This window comes from Coffea arabica, chromosome 2c (genome assembly GCF_036785885.1).
Source record: "Coffea arabica cultivar ET-39 chromosome 2c, Coffea Arabica ET-39 HiFi, whole genome shotgun sequence".
Lineage (NCBI taxonomy): Eukaryota > Viridiplantae > Streptophyta > Magnoliopsida > Gentianales > Rubiaceae > Coffea > Coffea arabica.
Genome location: NC_092312.1, coordinates 3,253,286 through 3,270,321, shown reverse-complemented (window position 1 = coordinate 3,270,321; position 17,036 = coordinate 3,253,286). Strand labels below are relative to the sequence as shown.

Below are 17,036 nucleotides of genomic sequence, written 5' to 3'. Positions count from 1 at the left end.
AAGACCCAACACAAACCACTAATCTTTATTTCGTCAAGTCGCTCTTATAAGCTACTAGTAAGCAGTCCAGTGCTAATACATTTTCACTTGTCCCATATACGTAGTGATAGTTTGGGGATATATGCTTTTTATGTACGGTACATTTTATTAAAAGAAATTTTCTTTTGTTCCACTTTTACACTTAATCATATGCTAGTCAAAATAAAATGTAAAAAGCAATCCCATCTTATTTATCTCTATGTATCATTAATGAATGAAGGGTATAAAGGAAATTTTAAAGTATAAAATAGTTAGAAATATCAAATATGATAAACATTTTGGGACAGTAAAAAATATATATAAATATATGACATTTTCAATTTCAATAGGACGGAGAAAATATAATTTTTTTCTCAAGTACATATTGATGATGTAAATTACGTTATGTAAACATTTTGATGCTTCTTGGAATAGCAATTTTCCAATTATCGTGCTGTGTTGCCTTCAACGATGGTAATTGTCATGAGAATCGATCAATCAAATCTCCAACGTACTTCCAAAAAATTAGCCTGGCTAAACTCCAAATTAGAGAGACATTTCATTCATCCAAAGGAAAAGGCAGTGGCAATGGTCCACGGAGTGAGCGAACTCAGAAAATCTCTTCTCTGTTTGGATTGCTATTTTTAAAAATTTTTTTAATAAAAAAAATATTATATCGGTTTAATATGTAAGATAAAGAAGTGATTAAAAGATGTGTTCACAGGAGAAATTGCCCTGCCCCCCAAGACGGTCGATGGATGAATTCGGGATTATTTTAGAAATCATATATATAAATAATAAAGTCGTATCCTCATACTTATCGTTTCGCGTTTTCTCTTACTTACGTGGCTTAATGAGACGGCAAGTAGTTTCCTATGTGGCTTGCTACTTTTTTGTTTGGATGTATATCAATTCTTATTTCCTATAAGAATTCTTAATATTATATGATTCTTATTTCTTACCCAAAAAAGGAACTAAAAAGTAATTCGATATAAATAAAAGAGACATAAATCTCCTTTATTAGATATATAGGAATAAATCATAATATATATTTTTTATAGTGTCCTTTTTTTAATTTTTTTTACAGCTTCATCATACATCCTTTTTATTTTAAGATAATCTACCCATATATAGAACAACGTACAAATAATCTATACATGAAAATTAAAGAAAGTTAGCCCAATAAAGTTTTTACAAGACTCACAGTCCCCATGCATAATTGATATACAAAGAGAAATGGCATTTCATCTGATTGAAAATTTCTGGAAAAGTCCATAAAGAAAATGTTAACCTTTTTATCATTTTAATTGTTACAATATCTAGATAGATATAACTTTTAAATATGTATATTTATACAGGTATATGTTAAAAGTCTTGGCAAGTGATGCAACCGGTAGTGCTTGGTTTGTTATATTTGATCAAGAGGCTGAAAAAAAAATAGAACACAAACTTTCTTTTGTTCTTGACGAATTTAACAAGGTAAACTTATATCTAATTTTTAAAAATATTTTTAATAAGGATTAATTTTTCCTATACTATCAGCATTTGATGAATGATAACTATGCAAAATTTGAATTTGAAATTCAATTTTTGCACACATGTCATGAATTCAACGATAATAGTGTATACACTGTCAGTATAGAAAAGATTTACTCTTTTAATAATAGTTGACAATCTGACACTTATCTTAGCCGTTAACAAAAAAAAATCTATTATGCATTTCATTTTCAAGAAAGATTTAGCAGTGAAATCGTGTCATCAATTATAAATAAGATCACGTGAAAACCTTTTGTGTTCCAAATCAAGTTGAACAATTATAATCTGGAACAAGGTAGTAATAGATTTACAGTGACTAGATGGTTCCACTGTGATTTCGGGAGGGAAACGCATTTCATGTTTTCACAGGTAATGTGCAATAAATTTATCTTATATTTCACATATTATATCTCATATGATATTTTTGTCTTTAATTTTGATAAATCATTATCAGATTGGTGGAACCGACAACCAATACCAATCTGAAGCATTTTCTTCCTAGATCCCAATTAGTATAACAGATGATTCTAATCAACAACATTTCAATACACTTTATATGAATCATTTATTAGAGGGTTCAACAAAAACTACAGAGGAAGGGAATGCTCATAAAAAGATTTGCATGCGAAGGTAAATTTAATATACTATTTTACTTTCTTAAATTATAATTTTTACGTATTGTTATACACAACTTTGAATGCGATAAATCATTTTTTTCCATTAGTTAGTTATCCTGCTTTGCTATCATGCAGCGATAATGGAAAATCAATAAATGCTGGTTTGCACCGACAGATCAAGAAGAATGTTCAAACAGAAGAAAAACAAAAACAAGTTTATGAAGAATAGAATATTATTTGACACTATTTACTGCACTTTTTATTTATTTTCAAGTTTTTTAATGTTATGGTATTGTTGAATGATATTTTTTCTATTTTTGAATTATTATTCACTGAATTAGATGTTCAAATTTATATTATAAGAATACTTTGTATTACAATGTGCACATAGTAATATACTTAAGATAAATTATAATAGATTATACATTAAAATTTTATTTTATATCGACATTTTTATAAAATTAATTAAATAGTTTATTATTTTTCGATGATTCCCGTTCAACGAATGGGTACAAAACTAGTTAACATATGTTTACAAACGTAATAATATTCAAATAGGATACAACCTAAAGCCTTGATGATAATATTAGAAATAATTATATACTAAATGACATGCAACCTAACCTAGGCGAGAGATACAGACTAAAAACGATCCATCTCTCCTTGACCAGACATTCTTTTGTTTGTGTGTGTTAATATATTATTGTTTTGTGATTTTCGATCCATTTGTACAAGTGCAGCTCTAACATGTGCATGTGTGTTACGTAAACAAACATTCACGTGTATAACAAAAAAAAAGAGAATTGAGTAGCGTACAACAACACAGGAGGATTGTTACACATACAAATTATTCAAAACACACAACAACCCGTATTAACTCTAACCATAAACCCGACGAATTCAAACTTCAAACCTAAAACCCAAAGTACCAAAGAACTTCTTGGGAAAAGGGGTGCAAGCCAAGCACAATACCCCACTCTACCTTATCTCACCTTACTAGCGTACAAAAATAATATAGGCATATACTTATTACAGCAATTTGGTAGTATTAGACAAAAATTAATAATAATAATAATAATAACTACAGAGTAGTACACTAGTATTTATGGAATTAACATCGGAGGAGCAAAAAAAAAAAAAAAAAAATCGAAATAGAAGGATAAAGTGGGAAAGAAAGAAACTAGAGAAAAATCAACCACCAAAACGACCAACATCATCCCCATCCCCATACACAGAGCTTCAAAAAAAAAAAAAGAAAAAAGGGCCCAACAATTTGAATTTACTGATCAAGAGCATTAGGGCCAGTGCAGTAATTCAACAAGGGGTTCCAAACCCATTGCAATAGAAACCTCCGTCTGATCCCATTCATGTTATACGTGGCACCATCTTCTCCGTTTGACATCTGCCCCGTGTACGACCCGCCTCCCCCAGTCCCATAAATGCCCTCACAAAGATCCGCAATCTCCACCGGGAACACGGGGTCCTGACCCGCATACCAGGCGTTCACCAACGGGTTCGTCGACAGCTCTGCAATCTCGTGGCCGATTACGCTTATCATTCCATCCACCCCAACGTCGCCGTTCGGCGCCTTTACAGCCTTCAACCCCGGGATGTAATCAGGGACTGAAAACGGGTAGGCACATACCCCCGGGCACAGCTTGGCGGAGTTGCCCACCCAGGCGTAGGGCAGGGTGTACCCCAGAATTGAGGGGAAGGTGAAATAGTGGAACCCACAAACGTTGTTGCAGAAATCCTGGACGTACACGTCCTCAGAGGTAAGCAGCAAGTAGACCCCGCTCTTGGGGTTAATGGGCAAAGGCTTGGTCCTGGCCGTGACGGAGCTTTTTATCACGGACTGTACAGATAGGCGGGTCAGAGATTTACCGTGGGAGTAAAAGCGGTCGTTCTTCTCTTCCCCGAGGTGGACGTGGCTAGAAATATTAGCCCCCGTTTGATCGGTGTAGAGCTGCACTGTTTTCCACCACCCGGAAACGGAAGGCGGCTTTGAATTAAAGGCGGAGAAAGAGGTGATGAACTCCCGGATGATGCGCTTCTGGGAATTTTGCCACACCCCGTACCAGATGGGATAGACGGTGATATTAGCAGTCAGGACTGGACCCATGTGGTACTTGAGGTGAACAAAGTCGGAGGAGCCCTCGTATTTTTTGGAGGCGCCATAGATAAAATCAGTAGCGTTAGGCTTGTCCTGATTGGGCCAGGGACGCCACCCAAGGGCCAGTGGTGCTCCGGCCAGAAAGGATACAAAGAGGGGGAGAAGAATGGTAAAGAGCAGTGTGACCGGCGCCGGCGGTGACCCCATGGCTGGTGATTGGGGTGGGGATGGGGATAGTGGAGGTGGTGGGGAGAGGATGAGGGACAGTATGAGGAATGCAGGAATTAGCTAGCTACTATATATAGGCATGCACAATAGAAGGTCACATGAAGAATTAGTACAACTACCACTAGCAGTAGACATGGGTTAGAGAAGTGAGAGAGGGAGAGAGTACTAGTGTACTAGTACAAAAATAAAGCTTGAATGGAGAGGACAAAGTTGGGGAGAGAGAGAGAGAGAAACCGGGCGGGGGGGGCTGCACTCGCTCATCACTTACTCTGGGGTGGTAATGTGGGTAATGGAGGACAGATGGATTCTTAAAAGTGTTGTTGGGGAAGTGGGTCCTACAACCATGGGAGGAGACAAAGGCCCCCCCCCCCTCTCCCCCATGGGAGCAGGGCAGATGAATAGATGATGACCATGCGATGTCGAACGTCGTCGTCGTCGTCCCCTCTCATGTTTGAGTTTGTTTTATGATGGTAATAATACGAGCATTTGTTTCATCCTAACCCTCCCCTCTCATCCGCTTTAGCGTTGGTTTGAAGCGCGGGAAGTGGAATCGGTAGCACGTCTTTTGATTTTCGTAATCTGGGACCGCCGCGTACTTTTCTTTTGCTTTGGGAAAAACAGCGCATATCACTGCTCCGTTCCTGAGTCCTGACTCCACTCCATTGCTTCCAAGTTTCTTCGGCATTTAAAAGTTTCGAACGCTCAGCCCTTCGGCTGTTTACACACTCCTCCTGAACTTGAAGTCCATCACTTATACCCAAAAATATCGAATTATTCTGAATAATCTCATGCCCAAATACTTATCGTTGATCATCCCAACTGTGTCAAAATATCCCCTCTCGCCCCGTACCATGGACGCTCCAAATCACGTGCTTCAAATTTTGTTTCTGTCCCGTATTTTTTTAACTATTTTATGCATTGTAAATTTTATCTTTGTATCGTCTCTGTTTAACTGTTACATGCCCAAACACTTATCGTTAATCATCCCAACTGTGTCAAAATATCCTCTCTTGCCCCATACCATGGGCACTACAAATCACGTGCTTCAAATTTTGTCTTTTATATCATCTTTGTTTAACTGTCACGTATATTCTGTTGCTCGACCTATTTTTCAATAGAATCTTATGAATTATTAATTATTAGACTTATTACAATAAAATTATTAATCAATGTACATGGTCATTAAATAGGGACAGAACAAATGAAACAAAAACAAAATTCAGGATGGACGGTTTCAAGAGTACGACAGGGCCATGGCTACCAAAAATTTATATTCCTACTTAACCATACAGACCACTGAAAAAAAAAAATTACTACTACTTTTTCAATTTCTAATGCTCCCGTTTGGATTGCATTTTTCTGAATTTTTTGTAAAAAAAATATTGTAGCAATTTGATATATATGAGATCAAAAGGTGATAGGAAAATATGTTCACCGAAAACGTAGCAATTTTTCTGAGAAAAATCGCAATCCAAACGGATGAGTGAATACTTTAAATTCAAAAGTTATTCATGTAAATTCATTCAATTCCACATCATCATCTGAAAAGAATACTTACATGATATCCTGTTTGGATTGCAAATTTTTTTTAACAAAAAAGTAAAAAAATATTTTTCTTGATACATTTCTTGATTATCTATTTACTTTACATATACCACATTTCACATAGTCACAAAAATAATAATAATACAAAAGGCTTGCATGCTCGCCTTATTAGAAATTCACTGGGGCATTTGGTTTCTCATGTTTGCTCCCCAAAATTGATTGAAAGACAAATTCAATCGACGGTTGTGATTTCCTTATTTTATGTGGGGAATAAATGTGAACTGACATGCAGTTCTGCTACAGATCGATCCTTAAACTCTGCGTCCATGAATGTAATACGTAAAATAAATGAATAAATAAATAAGGGGAAAGGCTTTGTCTCGTAACTCCGAGCAGCATCGGCAACTAGTAGTATTGATGTCGATATAGGGCTTTCATTTTATTTAGTATCAGATTTAATTAGTATAAGTCAAAACACTGTAAAGATAGCTTAGGAATATGTCTTGAGCAACTAATTTTATATGACCAAAATTAAAAACAGTTATCGTCCTCTCACCATATGTTCGGTGATTGATCTTCTGGTAAATGGCAGTGCACACAGACACAAACTTCAATTTCCTTTACTAAATAAATAACTAATACATATGTATATATATATATTACCAAATACTCCTACATGTTGGGAAAGGGTTAGATTGGATAGTACGAAAAAAAAGAATATAAGTAAGAGATTTCGGATTCGAATCTTTCCATTTACACTAAAAAAAAAAAAAAAAAATGCTCCTACATGTTAAAGCCAAACTCAAATCAGGATTGATGATGGCCTCCCCCCCCCCCGCGCCATGATTAAATCCAATAGAATCCAAAAAATTCAGTGAGTGTGGGGTTGGTTCCAACTGTGGTTGCACTCATTATGATCATCCCAAGTGCCATGGTAAAGAGGAGGATAGGCACACCGCAAATTTCGTTAAATAAACTTTTGTGTCAAATTATAATTAAATTTTTATCGATTTGATTTTGTAAATGACATAAAGCCATGATTTTATAGGTGAATGATGAAAAAATTAATTTAACGAAATGTGATAGTAATATTTTGAACAATTTTCCCTATTAAAATTATTTGCGTGCGATATTTATCCGGAGTCCCAAAACAAAGGACAAAGAGGAAGGCACGCAAAGGAGAAGGATGGTGTTAATCGCGGAGTGAATGGCGCGGCCCCTTAATTATATCCATCAGTGTGAGCAGAGTCCAGTGGGTTTGAAAGTGAAGACTTTGAGCCATCATCCATTGTACAGCTTAGCGGGAGGGCGACGTGTGGGTCCTTTGTAGGACCCATATATGGATTGCAATGGCATCATCCATTGTAAAAAAAATTTTAATTTTTTTAAGAAAAAGGAAACTCTATTGTGTTTTCCAAGGAGGAAAAATGGAACATTAATAATCTTTTGTTTTCTACTGAAAGAAGAGTTTGATTGAATTCAACCTTAATCATTACGAGTTAAAACGTACCTTTACATCCATAATGTCTTTACGTGTTACTCATAAATTATCTGTTAATATAATATAGCCATCATGTTGATGGTATAATGCGAACACGTATTTTTTTCAAGAAAGAAATGATCTATTCTTATTAATTAAATTAATTTGTATTAATTAAAAAAGAATAATCTGATACTATGAGGGAAGGGGGTTTTGATTTTTCAATGGGACCTCAGACCTGCCTTTCTTTTTTTTTTTTTTTTAATTTAATTTGGGTGGTCACTTGCAGTTGCAGTGAGTGAGTGAGCGAGTCACTGTGGCACAGCTCAGGGCCTTGAGGGCGACTTTTGTATTCTTCTCCGGACAAGGATTCCAGAGCGCTGATACAAGGAAGGATACGAGCGTGCGCTGACGACGGTCTTTTGGCCACATTGCTCACGCGCTGATATTCCTCTGTGTTCTTTGACGAGACAAGGGAGCGAAAGCCTGGGGGATCATTCGCCAAAGCGGGACACATCGCATCCCCACCGGCGTCTTTCATTAACGCGCGGCCGGAGGTTGACCTCTTCTTTCCTGCCACTGATGACCGACCACTCATGAATAAAATGGCAGCTGGTTGCGACTTAGGTGGGCCTTCTTTCGGGACAGAAGTTTGGGCCATCTCTCGATTGATCAAAATTCAGCCTTATTTTGTAGTATCATTTTGCTTTCACTTAGGTTAAAAAAATGTGAAATGAATAATTGAATCAGAGGGAAGAATGAATGATGACATGCATCTAGTGATGTAGATTTGATGTGTACAAAACAAAAATATATTCATGAATAACATAAAATTTTTTAGAAAAAAATGACAATAAGTGGATTCATCATCTTAAATATTTGTCATTGGCGGAGCATACAGGAAAGTTAAACAAGCTTTTGGCCAATATGGAAAACAATAATGTAGAAACAAATAAATGAAGAAACTCAAGAGTGTGTTTGGATTGTAAGTTATTTAAGATATTTTTACTGTAGCACTTTTTATGATGTGATATATGTGAGATAAAAAAATAATTGGGAAGATAAAAAGATGTATTGAAAATTGTAATGGTGATGTAAGCAAATATATTTGGGGAAATAACTTACAATCCAAAACGAGGGGTGTTTCACGAACTAGGGGTGTTTCGCGAATCGAACCGCTCGCGAGTCGATCGCAAGCGGCTCGAATACGAGCTCGACTCGTGCTCGTCAATATTGAACTCGAGTCGAGCTCGAGCTAATTAAGTCGATCTCGAGGTCAAAACATTAAGGTTGTGTTTGGATTGCATTTTCCATGATTTTTCATGGAAAAATTACTGTAGCGATTTGATGTATGTGAGGGAAAAAGGTAATAGGGAAATGTGATCACGAAAAACGACGTAATTTTCCGACAGAAAACCGCAATCCAAACAAGGTTGGCTCACGAGATTCACGAGCTCAATTATATATATATATATATATATATTTATTTATTTATTTTAATAGTAAAATTACATATTATCCTAATATTTTATTATTTGTTAAAAAAATTATTGTTTTATTCATTTTTAAAAATAAATATTTATTTTTTATTCTTTAAAAATAAAATAATTATTTTTTAATCTCGAGCTCCAGCTTGATATTTTGAGCTCGTCAAGCTCGAACTCGAGTTCGAGCTTCACAAAATTAACTCGAGCTCGACTTAATTAGTTAAATCTCGACTCGAGTTCGACTCGTTTGCAACCCTGCTCAGAACCAAGCAATTGAAGCTACGTCACATAGTAAAAAAAAAAAAAAAACCTATGTCACATCATATTTCAGTGGGCTCTTCCTCTGAACCCTGGTCATACTTTTCTTTTCATTTCATTTACCGTCTTTTGTCCTTTCCGATCCAGAGAGCATAAAAAGGGAACGGCCTCATTCCCAGTAACATACGATAAATAAGGTGATGTGACGTGAATTTACCTGGAATACTCGCTCCTCACTCCGTCCCATTAAAAAGTCTCATACTTTATATTTTGAAATATCTTAAAATATTTATTATATTTAAAAAATCAAAATATCTTTTAATCATTTTTTCTAATATAACCCTTATTTCTAATCATATATATATATTATCGTTCAAATTTAAATTTTAAATTTATGAGGATAAAATTGAAAAAAAAAGTACGAATATCACAATTAAATCAGTATTTTTAAAAAATTAGATTCTCTCAGCATAATTAAATAATTGGGATGGAATGACGTGATATATATATGTGATGTAAGTAAATAAATTTTGTACAAATAAATATCTATCAAAACAATTCTTTGTAATTATTTTACTAGTACTTACCCCAACCCAATTTAATTTACCAGTAGTAGCAGCAGCAGTAATAATTTATTTTCTTTCTCAGGACCACTGTTGGAGCGTACCCTACCCTACTGTTCCAGTTTTGACCATGCAAATGGGCATTCGTCTGTTCTCCGACGAGCGAACTGTGGGAAAATTGAAAGCAGAACAAACACCGAGATAATGAGTTGACACAAAGTTTTTGCGAAATGACTGACGCTTCTTCGCTCCCATCCCCAAAGGGTTAAATCATAAATGATTAAAGGGCGCCAGCCCCCTTTGATTGGTCCTTAAACCAACAGCCGAACGAATTCCAAATTATGCATCGGGATTAACAACACACAACACAGCACTCCATTGCGTTGCGTCCTGCTTTCGGGCAAAAATCCTATCTACCCGCGGGATTAAGCAAAGGTAACAACAAAAATGAAACTCAAAGATATTTTCAAAACGATGTTGATTTTTTCGACTAATAATGGAACTAAGGCGTCGAATTCTTGAGTTTCTTCAAGAAAATGTCAGAAAAAAAATGGAACTAAGGTGTCGATTTCTGATGGGCCTTCTTTCTTAGTCTCATTTCTGAGAGTTTTTGACCAATCTGTTTCAATTTTGAAACCTTTGAAAAATTCGAGCTTCGGTGCGCAACGGGGTTGCGGGCATCCTAAGAAGCGTGTTTTTGTTTCGTTGTGTTAAAATTTTATCCTGAGTTACCAAGAGGAACAGGACGAAGGCGTGAGAATCAAAACTACGATCACAAAGAGAGATAAAATTGGTTGCCCGAAAAACAACCTGACAACTAACAATGGATGAGGTTCTGAGAAACTGGGAATTCTCCATTTGTTGATCCTAGAACAAAAATACAACAAAAGCTGGCAAAGTTGGAGTTTTTTGAGAAGTTTTTCTGAATCCTATACATATATAAAAAGCACTTTGCAAATGACGGTTGGAAAATTTTTATACGTCATGTAGAGGGGTATATTTGGATGGTACAATGCAAATGATAAAACGCAAAGTCCAATATTATTATGCTTGCTTCTGCAATTGTTGGCTATAGTACCCTTCCAATTGGGATTGTGGCAAACTGATGGAAAATTTGTGTGCTGTGTCTAGGGGTAATTTGGGGCCAGGAAACTACGATGGAAATGATTTAGCTACGAGTACAAGGGTGTGATGCTTCCTCCATCAGTGTTTCCCTATATTACCCTTGGCAGCGTTTCCCTATCCATTAAGTTTGCCATTAATACAAATACAAGAAAGGAGTTCGATAGATGAGAAACCAGGCGTAACGATAGACATGCAATTCAATTTAAAAAAAGAATGGGAAGAACTCAAATAAGTAATTTAGCTTTATTTAGGAGAGTTTTAATGCGTATTAGATGAAAAATCATTCATGTAACTCACTAGGATTGTAAATGCAACACCTTTCCTCATTTAGATGATGGAACGAAACTAATGTCAAGAGTGTAGTTATTGAAGTTACTAATTGATTTATCTTAAAGAGACTTTTAGTGCGGACTAGGTGAAGAATCATTTCTATTCAGTTACTAGAATAATTGCAATGCCTCTGAGCTTTCTGGCAATAATGGAGGTTTTAGGCATTGATGCAGGTGTTTGTATTCCGTATCTTTTTAGAGGTGTTTGCATAGGATTTTTTTATTTTGTATCTTCTTTTTAAAAAACTTCTTTTGTATTCAATTGGTTCATTGGATACTGTGAATTTTCTACTGCAATTTCTCTCTTTAGCTATTATATGAATTTGAGAATTTCATTATGAAATAGATAACACCTGTGAACATTGAAAATCTGAATTTTCTTCTAACTGTGCTTGGAAAATCTAATTTTCATAGGTGTAGGTGGTTGAATTGTGAGGAAAAGTTATCTGTATACTAGAGCTTTTACTTGAAGGTACGATTTAAATCTTCACTCACAATTGTGTGAATTGTTGATTCTTATTTTGATATTAATTCTCGTCGTGGTGTAGGTTTGAATCTATATACTTTGCTTTAAAAATCACTTGCACAAAAAGCTTGAACTGTGTTGGGATTTAAGCTTCAGTGGATGAGTTTAGCAGACACTATTTCACTACTGTGCAGAATATCAAGATCTTATTTTGCTGCATACAAGATGGTTAATGAGATACATATGTTGTGATTTGCATATATGGCTTATATGCCTGTGCCTTAGTTATTGTTATTGTTGGATTAGTGCAGCTGACAAAGTTAGCAGTTTGCTTGTTTGGTTTCTCTCTATTTATTTGAACTTGCATTTCCTCATTGGAAGTATTGTTCATTAGAGGTTGTTTAAACTCTAGGGCATTAGGTAGTTGTTTTAGTTATGATAGCAGATTTAAAAGTTACCTTAATTACATCAAAATTTAGAATGAACAGATGTAACGATAAACAAAATGCTAAAAAAACAACTTTGGAATGAGAGAGGAAGAAAGATATATGCATCATTATCTATTAAACAAAAAGGAAAAAAATTCATGAGAAATAACGTCAAGCTTAGCAAAAAAAAAGGCGAAAAAAACCACTATCTTTGCTTTTCAAACTGGCACGAAAAATAATGGTAAGTATATCTCATGTCAAAGGATTAGTTTAGAAAAATAGTTGATATCTATAAAATACCACCGTCATATAATAGCACTTTGCACTGTTTATAAAAGTATAGTGCCCTTTTTTCATAATTTTATTCTTTTATAAGTTTACTCATTTCACCACGTAAGTTATCACTCCCGCGCTAAGCGCGGGCTTATCCCCTAGTTTTGATACGAAAAGGGTTTAATTCCCAAGCAAATAATGTAATTGGGCCTTGGGCCTGCAAAAAATAAAAATGTTTTTCAAAGCAAATTGCTCCAGTTTGTGTGGCTTTCTTTTTTTCAGAATTTTTTTAAAACATAAAATACCATGTGTGTGAGATAAAAATATTTCTGGGAAACATGTATAGAATTATTTAAAAAAAAAAGATTTGAAAATATCACCACAAATATAAGAAAAATTGTGTTGTGAGAATAGAGCCAAGGCTCGTGTATGGTTCTCTGGGAGCATGTGCAAATTCATTTACAGTTCTTTAACAAAACAACTTTTCGAGGGCATGCAAACTTCTAAATTTTGAGACAACGAAACTCAAAATTTTCATTTATATAGATCCCGCGTATAATTATTTTTACTTTCTATGGATTTTCTCGTACAGAAATGTGCTAGTGCGAGAGAGCAACACATATCTCAGTCGGTGGGAAAGATTGTGACTGTTACAGTTTTTAGTCATGGAGTGTGCTTGGTAGGAAATTTCCCTTTTTGTTATTGTAGGAGACAGGACGAGAAAAAACACCGCGACGGCCGCTCCCCCGGCCCGCCCGGGAGGCCAAATAAAGTACGTTTTCAGTCTAATTTCTAAAGTTTGCATACTGTCAAGAAGCGCCAACGGGATGCACAGCTAGCGTGAGACAGCACCCATTATTCCCGGGTTTTAGTTTGGCTTACCTGCGGAATATACCCAGAACAAAATAGTTGGCTTACCACTTGTGCACGTCTTTTACTCCTGCCTTTCTTATTTTGTTTTTCTCCTTTTCTCTCCATTTTTTTGTCTCATTTCCTCTCATCAAGGATTTTAACATTTTACATTACACTACACCAATCAATCAGACGCATATGATTGATGGGGCTTTCGATCCCCGAAGCCCCTTAACGCATAAGTGGAGAGCAAAACCTAGTGAGAAACCATGCAAGCAGACCGCCTAACCTCGGTTCGACAACATGGCTTAAGGTGTGACAAAAAGTGGAAGCTAGTTTCACCAATTAGTGAAGCTATTTAAACCATACTAATTGCTGTAGACAACGATCAGAAGAAAGAAAAATCATACTAATACATGTAACATTTGCAACCCAAAGTTCCACACATTGAAAGTATAAAAGAAAATTTTACATGAAGCTCAAAATTAAAATTCATAAAGAACTGAATATTCCTCTCATCCCACCAGTAGTCTACACTTCAAAACTGTAAACCAAAAAAGCACTCGCTATGTGCCATGAATATTGAAGCATAAGGAGGTGGGGTTGGACATGTAACATTCCCAGCCGCCACCTGCTACCTAACTACGACGCTCTGACAAAGAAAGTTAAGAATCAGCAATTGTAACTTCAACTTCTACACCAGGCTCAATAGTGATCGAGGTGATTTGCTTCACCACATCTGGAGAGCTGAAAAGGTCAATCACCCGCTTGTGAACTCGGAGCTCAAATGTATCCCAGGTGTTGGTTCCTGCAGGAAAAAGAAATATCAAGAAAACGAGTGTTCAATAAACACATATTCAAAAAAAATGGGTCAGCGATTCATATCCTCAAAAGCCCATCATAGGCACAAGGGATCTTGTTAAATTTAACAAAGGCACAGACTGCTCAACATTAGTAACAATAAAAACACACTTGAGCAATTTAGAACGATCCTCAAAAACACATCATGGGTAAGGATGGCAATGGGGGTGAATGACCGCGGGCACCCGCCCCGCAGGAGGCTAATGGGGAGGGGGTTGGGGCAGGGGCCAGGGGAGTGTACCTCCGCCCCATCCCCGCCTCGCCACCCGCTTTAAAAAAATAAATATATAAAATATATATGTATATAATTATATATATAATATATAATTTAATTAGTTACAAACTTATAATAATGATATTATTAGTTATATGTATTATATAATGTCTATAATTGATATATATTATTAGTTATATATAATATAATTGATATTATTAATTATACTAATAATTATATATGTACTAATACAAATTATTAATTGGTTATACTAAATTTACTAATACATTTATGCTAAATCCCTAATTACACTTAATATAATAACATTTTTTTCTTAAAAAAAGCACAAGCACAATAATGAATTAGTGATTGTATTTGTGCCAAAAGTAAAAACTTGACTACTTTAGTTATATTTATTTCATCATGTTAAATTGTATTCAAATAATTTTTATTTTATTGTTTTTATAAGTTTCAATTGTAAAATTACAATGAATAATAATTTGATGATGTGTTGATATTTTAGAACTTGATTATTTGCTAAAATTTAACCATAATTTATATAACAAATTTTTATTAGCTCCGCAGGAGCATCCGCGGGGGAGGCGGGGCGGGGGATGGGGGAGGGGTCCCCCGCCCCAACCCCACCCCGTTGCCATCCCTAATCATGGGCACAAGGGATCTTGTTAAATTTCACAAAGGCATAGACTGCTCAACATTAGCAACAATAAGAAAACACTTGAGCAATTTAGAACGTTGTCCCAACCCTTCCCTGTCTCCTCCAAAAAAAAAAAGGGAACAAATATGAAACGGAAAAATGCATGCATTATAATCTTCTACGTCAAGGACATAAAAATAATATAAACTAATTCCCCAATCTCCTTGAATCAGTACAACAATGATACAAAATTAAAATCCAAGGAAAAATCCCAATCCAAAAAATGACTGGAAGCAACAGAAATGGCCAAATGGGTTCTAATATAATGCAACATGATTCTGACCAACTAAAACCAAAGACTAATAACATCAGAGAAAAGTTCTTGTTATTTGTTCCTAAAACATAACAGAACAAATAAAAAAGTTCAAGGCTCCCTGTCTCAGTTTCCAAGTACAATTATATTGCAGCTAAAAATCACAACTCCTCTGGTCGCTTTTCAAGATGAAAAAAAGTCCAAAATTTGCTTCAGAATCCAAAGCTTAACAGCCAATATTTCATTCCCATATTCAATACCGTGTCCTTCAAATTGACAATATACTAATGACATTTAAACAAAAACACATTTACCAATCGTCCACAGTTCAACAAATGTAACAAGAAAATAAAAATCAGCAACAACAATTACAATTAAACTTCAAATACTATAAGGTTATTAATCCTAACATCAACGTCAACAAATATTTGGTCTACAATACTCAAATGCCATAAAACAGCATTTTTCCTATTTTTTCCCTGGATTCGAAGCGTTACACATCACATATTCATTCAAATGGCACAAATAAATAAGCAGAAATCAAGTTACCTTCACCGCAAGGAGACTTCCTAGTAGTGATGTGAAGAACCTTGGTGGGCATTCTTACAGGTCCCTTCACCCTGAGTCGCTTATCCTTGGCCCCACGAACCAGATCAGCACAAACTACGCAAATATATATCCCAACAATACCCAAAAAGAAAAAAAAAATTGAGATACAGGAATGTAGATAAATCGGCACAATTAGAACAGGTTACATATAAGATAAAACCGGATGTTCTTATGAACCCCAGGGTTTGTTAAAATAGGCTAGAGGGTTTTAATTAAAAGAAGAAGAAAAAAATTAACCTTTCTCGAGGTTCTTGACGTTTTTGGAGGAAAGTGTGATCCTAATCTTATGAACCTGCTCCTGAGGCTCCTCCATACCAACCTTTGCCGGCTTCACTGCTTGGTATGCCATTTTTTCAATAACCCTGTTTGCTGCTGCTGACCTTTTTCAAGCCCCAAAAAGCAAATCAAAATTGTTGAAATGAATAAACCGAGCACTTCCCTAGAACTATACTCGATAAGTCGGCAAAAAATTAACACATATACCGCCAAACAAAGCATCCTCTAATATCTGAAGAGAAGGAGAGATAAAGGGAATACCCGATGAAGAGGAGGCCGAGAGAATGGTGTTGCAGCGACGCTGGGCTCTGTTTCCTTCCTTTGTGGGAAGCAAAACTCTAGGGTTTTTAAGGGGGTCCGCGTTTTCAGAGTGGGTGGATTTTATATAAGGATGATTTCAGAAACCTCCTTGAGGTTTCTAACAATTTCATATCCTCCTCTGACATTTTAAAAATAACACTTACCTCCCTTATAAACAATTTGGAACCCAATACTTACCTCATGAATGATCAAATGACTTTACTATCCTGTAACTTAGGAAATGTTACGTATTTATATGGAGAGAAACAATTGAGCCACTTGTACTTAATTAATAATATATTTTTGAATATATAAAATTAAAAATTTTGAATATTAAATTTGATAATGATAATTGTTAACATTTTAATATTCTTTTTTAATATTTTAGTAGTTCTTGTAATTTCTTTCTCTTAAAAAAAGATTAAAATTCCTATTTAAATTTATTATTTCATAAATTCTTCATAAAAATAACAAGATGAATATAAAAATA

General features: G+C 35.3%; 2 protein-coding genes across 2 annotated transcripts; both read right to left on the bottom strand.

The window, feature by feature from the left end:
* Positions 1-2,979: 2,979 nt before the first annotated feature.
* Positions 2,980-4,778, bottom strand: LOC113725133 (protein EXORDIUM-like 3). Its single transcript, XM_027248125.2, has one exon. It carries the CDS (start codon positions 4,489-4,491, stop codon positions 3,451-3,453), a length of 1,041 nt encoding a protein of 346 aa, XP_027103926.1. The 5' UTR covers positions 4,492-4,778; the 3' UTR covers positions 2,980-3,450.
* Positions 4,779-13,709: 8,931 nt separating this feature from the next.
* LOC113725132 (small ribosomal subunit protein uS10z/uS10x) lies at positions 13,710-16,643 on the bottom strand. The gene is made up of 4 exons (XM_027248124.2): positions 16,508-16,643; positions 16,208-16,350; positions 15,911-16,024; positions 13,710-14,126 (listed from the first exon to the last, which is right to left on the bottom strand). Exons 2-4 carry the CDS (start codon positions 16,317-16,319, stop codon positions 13,984-13,986), a joined length of 369 nt encoding a protein of 122 aa, XP_027103925.1. The 5' UTR covers positions 16,320-16,350; positions 16,508-16,643; the 3' UTR covers positions 13,710-13,983.
* Between the last annotated feature and the right edge of the window lie 393 nt (positions 16,644-17,036).

Excerpts from the sequence above, each read along its gene's own strand:
- LOC113725133 (XM_027248125.2), bottom strand. The coding sequence starts at position 4,491 with ATGGGGTCACCGCCGGCGCCGGTCACACTGCTCTTTACCATTCTTCTC.
- LOC113725132 (XM_027248124.2), bottom strand. The coding sequence starts at position 16,319 with ATGGCATACCAAGCAGTGAAGCCGGCAAAGGTTGGTATGGAGGAGCCT. Across the intron at positions 16,025-16,207 it reads CGTCAAGAACCTCGAGAAAG|TTTGTGCTGATCTGGTTCGT; the intron begins GTTAATTTTTTT and ends ATATTTGCGTAG. Across the intron at positions 14,127-15,910 it reads GAAGTCTCCTTGCGGTGAAG|GAACCAACACCTGGGATACA; the intron begins GTAACTTGATTT and ends TTTTTCCTGCAG.